At 36.0% G+C, this 11,267-nt stretch overlaps 1 protein-coding gene and 1 non-coding gene across 2 annotated transcripts; one reads left to right on the forward strand and one right to left on the reverse strand.

Annotated features, from left to right (window-relative positions):
* Positions 1-154: 154 nt before the first annotated feature.
* On the reverse strand, positions 155-10,407 carry rangap1b (Ran GTPase activating protein 1b). The gene is made up of 16 exons (XM_067369295.1): positions 10,308-10,407; positions 9,705-9,838; positions 9,494-9,621; positions 9,334-9,393; positions 9,062-9,241; positions 8,772-8,906; positions 5,111-5,269; positions 4,896-5,009; positions 4,678-4,777; positions 3,547-3,631; positions 3,278-3,419; positions 3,073-3,174; positions 2,881-2,983; positions 1,228-1,316; positions 1,010-1,134; positions 155-911 (listed from the first exon to the last, which is right to left on the reverse strand). The coding sequence occupies exons 2-16, from the start codon at positions 9,814-9,816 to the stop codon at positions 833-835; spliced, it is 1,713 nt and encodes a 570-aa protein (XP_067225396.1). The 5' UTR covers positions 9,817-9,838; positions 10,308-10,407; the 3' UTR covers positions 155-832.
* A 350-nt stretch (positions 10,408-10,757) lies between these two features.
* Positions 10,758-10,830, forward strand: trnar-ccu (transfer RNA arginine (anticodon CCU)). The gene has a single exon. It is a non-coding gene; the product is annotated as a tRNA-Arg (tRNA).
* The last annotated feature ends 437 nt before the right edge of the window (positions 10,831-11,267 follow it).

The following is an 11,267-nucleotide window of genomic DNA, read 5'->3' on the forward strand; positions in this document are numbered from 1 at the left end:
CATTTGTGTTACTCAGGCGTTGCGTAAAAGCGCAATGGAGTGAGAGCTGTCCTGACCTACAGGACTGTATAACCATACAAGACGACATCTGTAACAGCATGAAATACGGTTGGTGAACATTACACTGAAACACAGGCGACACAATTTTTCTCCCAAGAAAAAACTTTAATACCAACAAATTGGAATGTTGCAAATATAATATTCAGTGCATACCAGTTGTATTATTAAATATACTAATGTTCAACATTTTTTTTCACTTCACTTTAACTGCTTTCTTCACTTCAATCCAAAAACTCTTAGGTGTTTACACACGAGTTTGGTTTTAAACAAATTCCACCACCATTATTTCACAATATGGCACATCTAATCAAAGGCATGAGAGAGTGAACATGCTCAGGGATCCATGTTGAGTGTGCGTGTGTGTTTTAAGTAATGACTTCAGAAATTTCATAGCTGTAACATTATAATCATTTAAGGTTTACACGATAATTAAGCCCTAATTATCATTCAGTGCCATTTTTCCTATTTTCCCTTTTATGTATAAAAATAGACATATTTCTAAAAAGAGACAAAAGAACACAACAATCTTATTCAAAGCTACTCTAACTGTCTACAGTTCATCTGTAAGGAAATTCAGTTTGGGTTCGTCATCATGAGGCACTAGTCATCACTGTACTTTACAGTTGTCTGAGATTTGCATGCCAAAATTGATCCAGAATGCACTGACCAAAGATAAACTAGATCATTAGTTTAGAGAGTTTCATGTATCCTATCCATTTTTTTTTTGACCCGTATTATGTATTTTCAGTGGCTCTGTATTGGGGGTTAAGATTTAAGCAGTGGTCCTTTTCACCAATGTGGTCTTGAGAGCATCTCTGGCACTGCAGCAGGATTCTAAGACTTTGCCATTTCTGAAAAACAAAACAAATACAAAAGCTTAATGTATCAATATCATTATAGTACAGGTAGTCAGAAAAATGCAACAAGTCTAGACATACATCATACTAACCGTGACAAAAATGCTTCCAGAATGCCAGCCTGATCAGCTGGGAAAAATTCCTGTGCAGCTGCGTGCTCCAAAGCGAGCAAGTGTCCAGGCAGTACAGATAGCTTCTTTATCTTTTTATCTTCACTCTGGAAAGAAAATCAGCAGTAATAAACAACACTGACAAAATGGTGAGAATTGCAAGAAAATCTGAATTGAACATCATGTCAAGAGTGTGATACCTTTAAAAGTCCAAGGTTCACTATCAGTGAGGAGATAAAATTATAAGATTGCGAGTGGGAGTTGGAAAAGGCTTTCCTCAACAGGGCATCTGGGAAACAAGATGAACAGCTGATTTTAATAACAACGGCTTTCAACGTTTTCAGTAATAAGCGCTCATCCTCATGTTGTTCCAAACCTGTATGATTTTCTTTCTTCCATGGATCATGAAAGAAGATATTTTTAATTTATTTTTTCTAAAGCAACTGAAGTCAATAGTCACCAGGGGCCTCATTTATAAAACTTTCAGTAGATTTCATCCTAAAAGTGTACGTATGCACAAAAGCTGGATTCTACGTAAGCACAGACGTTTTCAGATATATAAAACCATGCGTACGCCAGAACCTGTGCAAAAATCCCTTTATATATCCCAATCAGCAGAACATTGTGTGAACGTGCATCTCCTCCCTGAAATCACCATATATGGAGTTAACAACGTCTAGTTGTACTATGCATGACCTCATCTGCATATCATTTCCATGCATATTCCATCCACGCGACACCATGGTTAACACTGTTAAACGTAAATGACATTGGAAAATTTTAGATACGGACTACAAATGCCATTTGTGCCATACACATTACATTGCTAATAAATATTAAATATATAATAATATAATAATAATAAATATATCAAAATATCCATAAAGACAAAATTTTATAAAACACTTCTCAGTTTTTAGAACAGAGTTGATTCATTCATTTCCACTGGCCAAATAGTATTTTAATTATTTTAAACAATTCAAATCAAATCAAATTTATGCATTTTTGCTGATAAGGTCAACATATCTTTTAGGATGTTTCTAGGCTATTTTCAGTGGAAACAGTGTAAATAAAATTGTCTGACTTGGCACGTCACTGACCAAGTATTTTAAAAATGAAATGTTCAAGTTGTATCCTTCAAATACAGTGGTATTTTTCATAAGTGTTTGAAGATGCCTTCACACGACATCAACACCATGCGGCTGCGTTTGTACAGTAAGCTATTATAATTGGACCTATTCATACTGGACAATGGACCGTTCGACCACCGAATGCAGCAGTGTCTGCCATAATATCAAAGTAAGTGCGCATCACTGATCATTGTTCTCGCTAAAAATATTTTGTCACATGATATCTGCAGGAATTATTATGCGCCTAGCCCTCCTCGCTGTCATTAAAACAGCGCGTCACAGGGAAAGTGATCAAAAGTAGCACATCAACTCTAAATTCTTATTATTTTTAACTTATGCGTAATGACTATGTAATTTCAGAGCTTATCGCATTAATGAAAGTGGAATATTAATGCAAATTTGTATATCAAAATGAAAACTGTTTAAAATCATTTTGTTTACTTCATTTACTTTTCTCACTCTAGTAAAGAGTCTAGCACATATTTATGGCATTTTTTTTATAAATGCATGGAAATTTCCGTACGCATATTTCTATGCCCATTTTGTGCAAATGCAACGGTTATAAATGAGGCCCCAGAACTGTTTGGTTACCAACATTCTTTAAAATATCTTGTTTTGTGCACCGCAAAAGAAAGTAATCAGAATGACATGAGGATGAGTAAATGACAATTTTCATTTTTGGGTAAACTATCCCATGAATGGCAGTAAGTACGTTGCTCATACCAGTGCTCTCAAAAACAGCTTGCTTTACTTCCGGTTCATCTTTATATACTGAGGAGATCTTGAGAAAAACTTCTGACACCTTACTAGCATCTGAAACATCAACCTAAAAAAAAAAGAGAAAGAAAATGATTTCAGCGGGTTGGAGAACAAGTTAAACTGTCCTGATGTACAGCTGGACTTTCAACTCCATACCTGCTCAATGAGCAGGATCCTTTTGGCTCCAAGGGACATCAGTTTCTCAGCCGATGGAGAGATGAGGAAGGATGTAAGCTCGGAACTGCAGTGAGGCTCCTCCTGTGGAGAAGTCAAAATCAGTGGTTTGCCAATGTAAAATAGATAAGCAGCTATTGGCAGGTTTAGCGGTTCATTCTGGCATGCAGATGTTTGCTAGGATCACCTTTTCTTCAATGATATCTTTTGTTCCATTGACACCATTTTCCTCTGTATCACTTTTGTCCCTCTCCTCCTCCTCCTCCTCCTCATCATCTTCCTCCTCATCATCCTCCTCATCATCATCATCAGGCTCTCCTTCATCATCACTGTATTAATCACATTTTTCATTACTCTCAGTGTGATATTTCAAAATACAGCAAAACATGCATTTGCCTTCATTTTATTTGCACATGAGAAACAAGCTACATTTTTTATGAAGACCCAGATAAATACCTGAGGGAGCCCAGCAGCTCCTCCATGTTCATGCTTTCCATCGCATCCCTGAGAGCCTCACAGCCGTCCTCTCCAAAGCAGTTACCTAAACAAGCACCCAGACAAGATCAAATTTCCACAGAATAACTGACTTTCACACAAACATGAATTCAACTGAACAGAGAAACTGTTTAAACTATGCAAGATCATGTTATTATTAAGGGGGCTTTCACACTGGCGAATTAGCTTGAAACATGTTTGCATAAAAAAAAAAAATTTAAAACTGTCATGTGCACTGCAGTACCAAACCAGACTACCTGTAGGAGGTGGTCTGGGGGTACTTATGTTTTTTTAAAATAGGGACAGATACAACATGCAAAGAAAAAACTGAAAACAACAGCCATCCAATCCAAGTATCACAGCGGCTGCATCCGAAAACTTGCTGAATTTGTGCACAAAGGCACCTCACGAAATGGATTTCTGACAGACTTCTGAGGCAGCATAACAGTTTAATGATCTACAGCAAAATAGAGTGAGCTTTGGTGAGAACTACATAAATATTTAATGACTATAATAGTAATTTTTCGCTAGAAATGAGATCAGAAGAGGAAAACGTTGGTCAAAAACTCATTTATACACAAACTGACCAGAAACCGCAACTTTTAGATGCCATCTTTCTTTTTCTAGCTCAACTGTCACTGAATGAAACGCAGATCTAGATAATTTTTTGCAGCATGTTTCAGTATAGTTTGCATTTTAAACCTGTCAGTATCATTTCATGCTTTGAAAAACGTTTGTTAAAATGACTAATAGTGGACTGTGAAAAACACCCATTCAATTTTAAGGGGTTTGAGGGAGGGTGGGGAAAAACATAACAACAACAAAACAATTTCTGTCTCAAAAAAGTATATTATTTTAATCATTTATAATCAAATTAAATAATGTAAATATATATTATATATATATATATATATATATATATATATATATATATATATATATATATATATATATATATATATATATATATATACATACAACATTTTTTAAGAATACATATTATATATATATTAAATAATTATAAAACAATTCTGGTTTGAGTGAGGCCTATTTATGTAATAATAAAATACTGTGACAGCAAAAATACTTTACCATTGAGGTCCAGTTTCTCCAGATCAGCTTTGCCCTGAACAGCCTTTGCAACTACCAAAGCCGCAGCTTCGCAAATCTCTCCAAATGACAAATTCAGCTCCTACACAAGAATTTTTTTAGAATGCCTATTACAAAACCCCTAAAATGTTTAGTCACTGAATGGAAATGTTTGTGTATGTTTTAGCTCAATTTAATGTTGGTATCATGCGTCAACTAACCCTGAGTAATGGCAGTCCCTCTCTAAGGGCCCCTGCTATTGCAATAGCACCTTCTGAGCGTACCAGAGAGTCTCCAAAATTGATGACCTTAAGACACTGGAGATGCCTAATGGCCTGAAAATTGAAGAAATCACACACATCCAATAATAAACACCTGTTCTAACCATATTAAAAAAAAATTGTGACATAATGCAGAGTCTGATTGCACAACATACCTCTGCCATGGCTATCGATCCTCTCTTAGTGAAAGTGTTGTCATTGAGGTTGAGGACCTGTAGGTTTGGGTTGTGCTTCATGGCAGTGGCTAAAGCTGTGATACCAGGATGGTTGATTCCATTCTGTGGCATATGGACCTCCTCAAGACTGCCTAATAACTGTGACAAACAGAACAAATGTTAGAACAAGTGTCAAACAAAAGAGGAACATAAAATATTTTTATTACACTGGGTAATGTTTTTGAAAGAAGTCTCTTACGCTTACACATTAAAAAAGTAATATTGTGAAATATTCTTGCAATTTTTTTTATAATTGAATAGATGTTTTATTCCTCTGATAGCAAACTAAGCAAAGCTGAATTATCAGCATCATTACTCCAGTCTTTAGTGTCACATGATTCTTCAAAAATCATTCTAATATGCTGATCTGCTGCTCAAGAATAATTTCTTATCAATGCTGAAAACAGTTGTGCTTGTGAATTTTTTTTCCCATTTTTCATTCATTTTTTTTTTCTATTCCTTGATGAATAGAAAGTTAGAAAGAACAGCATTTATAGAAATCTTTTGTAACAATGTAAAAGTCCTTATTGTTATTGTTGTTTTGATCAATTTAATGCATCCTAGCTGAATAGAAGTATTACATTTATAACCCTAACCTTATGATAGTGTGTGCATACATTTATCTATATATGTATGTATGAACAAACACACACAAGGGTTGGACAAAATAATGTGAACACGAGGAAAATAAGTAATATCTCATGATTAATAAGGTGTTGGACCACCATTTGTCTTTAATATAGCTTCTAAACTGTACTCGCTGTATTCTGAGTTCATCAAAAATATCTTAATTTGTGTTCCTTACGGGTTTGGAACGACATGAGGGTGAGTAATTATTAATGACAGAAATTTCATTTTGGGTGAACTAACCCTTTAAGGTGGATATTGAGTTCTGCTGTCACTTTTGCTGCAGTAGTTCTCTATTGTTTGGACACAATCCTTCTCTGAAAGGTCCCTATCATTCTTTACTAATGAGGTCTTGCCGTGCTTTGTATACACAGGCTTAATTGTGGATACTGTTGCTCTTGAAACACCAAATCAATGGGGCTGGTAAATTACAGATGCTCCTGCTAAACATTTTGTCCTCTTTTGAAGTTTGACAAGTCACATTTCACCAATTTCTTGTACTGTCCTCTGATAAACACAACTTGTATTACTCTGGCATGCAACCTAGACAAAGTATGCCAATAAATTTATACACAAAAGATAATTGCAACATTTTTTGCAACATGTCCCCCCCCCCACTGTAGCCTACTCAATATTATTGACCCCTATGACAATAGGGGTTCAGATTGTTTTGTCCAACCCATGTTTGTGTTTTGTCCAACCAACAAAAATGAGAGTGGGTCATCTCCCAGAAAATCTTTAATGGAATAGATGCCATTTCCTGCACATTCTGGTGCCTTTTCATTAATCAATTACATCTTTTAAAATTAACCCTTATCCGATACCTCCATTTACACTACACGGTTAACGTGAAAACTCTTAACATGGCTTAATGCATTAAAGGGTTAATTTACCCAAAAATAATGTTACTTATTACTCACCCTCATGTCGTTCTACACCCATAAGACATGCGTTCATCTTCGGAACGCAAATTAAGATATTTTTGTTGAAATCTGATGGCTCTGTGAGGCCTCCATAGACAGCAATGACATTTTCTCTCTCAAGATCCATTATTCACTTTATAACATTAATATTGAACCATTGTACTCACAGGAACTGATTTAAATATGTTTTTAGTACATTAAAGGATCTTGAGAGAGGAAATGTCATTGCTCCCTATGCAGGCCTCACTAAGCCATTGGATTTCAACAAAAATATCTTAATTTGTGTTCCAAAGATGAACAAAAGGTCTTAAGGGTGTAGAATGGCATGAGGGTGAGTAATAAATGACATTATTTTCATTTTTGGGTGAACTAACCCTTTAATACAGTGATATTAAAAGACCAAACTCTGCACACAATTTATTAACAAAGCATACTATGTATAGAAAAGCAGATGAGTCCAGAATACAAACGTAATGAGTTTAATCTAATTTATCAAGACAACTCATAGAAACATTTTTAATGCGATAGTTTCATTTTGACATCAAAATCATTAATTAGTACTGATTCTTTACCACAGTGATTAAAGGATTAGTTCACCCAAAAATGAAAATAATCTTCGGAACACAAATTAAGATATTTTTGATGAAATCTGATGGCTCAGAGAGGCCTCTATTGCCTGCAAGTTAATTTACACTTTCAATGCCCAGAAAGGTACTAAAACATTTAAAACAGTTCATGTGACTACAGCGGTTTTACCTTAATATTATAAAGCGCTGAGAATACTCTTGTGTGCCAAAAAACAAACAAAATAACTTTTCAACAATATCTAGTGATGGCCGATTTCAAAACACCGCTTCATGAAGCTTTACGAATCTTTTGTTTTGAATCAGTGGTTCGGGTCGCGTGTCAAATCACGTGACTTTGGTGCTCCGAACCACTGATTTGAAACAAAACATTCATAAAGCTTCATGAAGCAGTGTTTTGAAATCGACCATCACTAGATATTGTTAAATAATGTTGTTATTTAGTTTTTTTGACACACAAAAAGTATTCTCGTCACTTTATAATATTAACGTAGAACCACTGTAGTCACATGAACTGTTTTAATTATGTTTTAGTACCTTTCTGCGCACTGAAAGTGTAAATTAACTTGCTCTCAATGGAGGCCTCACTGAGCCATCGGATTTTATCAAAAATATCTTAATTTGTGTTGCGAAGATGAACGAATGTCTTACAGGTGTAGAACGACATGAGAGTAATAAATGACATTATTTTCATTTGAGTGAACTAACCCTTTAAGTACACTGATCCACTATGAACATTCATATGTTCTAATGGTTTGGTGGTAGAACTTTTGCCAAGCATGTCGGAGATTTTGGGTTCTAATCCACCCTAGTAGTTTTTCCCCCTCATTAAAAGCAAATGTGTTCATCATTGACTTTATATCATGAGCAGGGACATGTTTGTGTGCATTTTATTTTATTATTTCACCAGAACAAACAAGAGTGTCTCCACAACACAAACAGATTGAAGCGTGTGTCTGTGCACGAGCTGCCATCACTGATAGCGGCAACGAGGATGGAGCAATTCTTATTTAACACAAACAAATGTAATTAATACTCTGCTAGTCAACTAGAGATGTTTTAATTGTAACAGATATATCTGTACCACGAGACATAAAAAAAAAAAAAAAAAAAGACACTCAAATTGCTTTAACAGGGGAATATCCGATCTGTCCGCTTACACGGTAGGTGCAAATAGACATATTTGATTTATAGCCTATCAGATTTATTTCCACATATGAGTGAGGCTTGAAACCGATCTGAGAATATCAGAATGTTTTTTTTCCAGCTTACTGCAGCCTTTACATGCGACCTCCGGAGGACGCAGCCTCCGAAATGAGACGCAGCTGCAGTGTTAATGCAGCTTTGAGATGATTAAAGTGTGTGGGTCCAATATTATTGGTCTTAAAAAGTGAGTAAGTCTTGTCCCATCTACATACAATGGTTCCGATGCCCATGTGTATGTGTGTGTGTGCATTGTCTCAATACCTTAAATGCTTTGGCAAGTGCAGTGGCACCATTATTCTCCAGCCGATTACGTCCAGCTATGAAGACTTTTAACTTCAGGGGGGAGCCAGCTGCACTGGACTGCTTATAGCATTCAATCAATGCAGAAGCAAGGACCTTTAAGAAAATACATCAATAAATAAAATCACACACTCCCTCTGTTCCATGAGCTTCAAAAAGATTTGACATGTTAAAAACATCTCACTAACAACCGAAGGATGACAGGTTAATCTTTAAAAAGTTGCATCTCTTTTATTTCAGCCTAAACTTACCATACCCCCTCCAATGCCCATGCCACAATTATTAAGCCTGAGCTCACGTAAGGTATAGCACACAGAGCTCTTCAGGAGGCTTTCAATTCCCTTTACACCATCAGGGCCGAAGGCATTGTCGCTCAAGTCCAGCTGAGTCAGTCTGGCCCCTGATGTCATCAAAGCATTGCCCAATGATTTCTAGAAAATTTGAATAAATTATTGGGGGGAACAAGCTTTTTACTCACAGCAAATACACATAACTGGACTTTTTGAGATGGAGATTTTCTTACCAGAGCAGGTGGAATTTCAGAGCGAAGACGACCTGTAAACATGTCACTCCAATGACATTGCTTTAAAAAAAAAAAAAAAAAAAAAAAAAAGTAGAAAAAAAATATTAAATACAAAAAAAGCAGATCAGAGTAAAATTGTCTAATGGCCATTTAAAAGTACCTCCAATTCACTTTTAGCTTCAAGAGCCTTGGAAATGGCCTGTGCTGCTTCAACCCCCAATGTGTTTCCCTCCAATCTGAGGGACTGCAGACCCTGAAACTGTTCAATATCCTGCACCATCTCTTTCACTGCAACATCACAGAAAAGGAGGGAAAATTATGAGTGTTGACATGACAAACGTAAACATTTGCTAACAGAGAGGTTTACTCACCAGACTCAGCATTGTCCAACTTCAGCCCTCGTCCCTTATAACTTAATTCCACTTCTCCAACATGAGTCTTGGCCAGAGCCTCTGTAATCTGAGCAATATCTCCAGAGGCCATTGCGTTCCCTTTGCTTTATGTACTAGTGAAGTTTTCAAAACATGAACAGGTGTCAAAAATATAGTACCAACATAGAAACTAAAGTTCAAACAACTTCTAGACCTCGCAAGCATATGAATTTACACATTCACATAAATACAGTCACACTTTTTAACTCATTAACAGAACTATAACATTAGCTCAATATGCTAGCCTGTCACTATACATATAAAATAGAAAACCGACGATGAAAAAGTGTTCAATTTAAAATGAGCTGTTGCACCTTGCATTTCGATAAACCCAAAACAGATTATGCTGAGCTCACGTTGTCCCACAATGTTAACGTGCTAATATCTTCATTGCTTCAATGGCTGATACACAGCGCTCAGGCTAGCTCAGAGAATTAGCTTCTTGGCTCACCCATTAACTCAAACTAGCCATTCAAGCGCAGCAACATTAGTTAAATGAATAAAAGAAAAATCATACTGAATTTTATTCCTAAGAATATTTACCTTACACCTGGACTCAGTTTTAACGGAGGAGAGCAGATAACTAGAGAAAAACCATCACAACAGGAGGCACATGGAGGCGGCAGTTCTTTGAAAGTGCCGGTGTCACGTTTTTCATAATAAAAGCACCAACAGTCCTGTTATGACTTTTTGACTGTTATGACATTACTGCTCGTAGTGAATACACCACTATTTAAATAATTAAAAAAAATTAAATATTTAATTTTATTTTTTTACAAAGGTTTAAAATAGTGAACTGAAACACAAACACCGATTAATACGTAAAGTGTATCTGAATAGAAGTAATAATTATCTATTAAGTATGTGCATCAGAATCTTTTTAGATGTGATATATTAAAGCACATATATAATTTATATTTAAGAAAAATTTAATACACAACATACATTTATACGGCATCTTCCTAAGCTACCAGTTACCGCCGAATGACGCACGCCCCAGTGGCCTAATGGATAAGGCACTGGCCTCCTAAGCCAGGGATTGTGGGTTCGAGTCCCATCTGGGGTGGAAATCTTTTAAACGTTTCTTAGCGATCAAACAGGTGTTAAACAGCTAAATGTAGGCATATAAACATAAGAACGCCTTTAATCGGATAGAAATGCGATCTCTCTTCGATCATTAGCCTACATGTCATAATGCTGAAAACTAGTATCTTCTGGGAACCGGATGTTATATTTGACTAAGGTTTGATTATAGAGATAGTATTAGCAATTTTAATAGTCGGATCCAGAAAGTAAACTTCTGACTTCTGATTCAGAGTGAAACATGAATCGATTTACACGGGGATTTACATGTATATTGTGCGTCCTAACGGCGACCTTCGTAAAGGCTCAGCGTAAGTGTCTTAAATGAATTTTACTACCATATTTTGTTCATACTGGTCTTTTTTGCATGTTTGCATAACATCAGAAGACCAGAATGAAAAACGGATCGGAGCTACAACA

This window comes from Chanodichthys erythropterus, chromosome 19 (assembly GCF_024489055.1).
Source record: "Chanodichthys erythropterus isolate Z2021 chromosome 19, ASM2448905v1, whole genome shotgun sequence".
NCBI lineage: Eukaryota > Metazoa > Chordata > Actinopteri > Cypriniformes > Xenocyprididae > Chanodichthys > Chanodichthys erythropterus.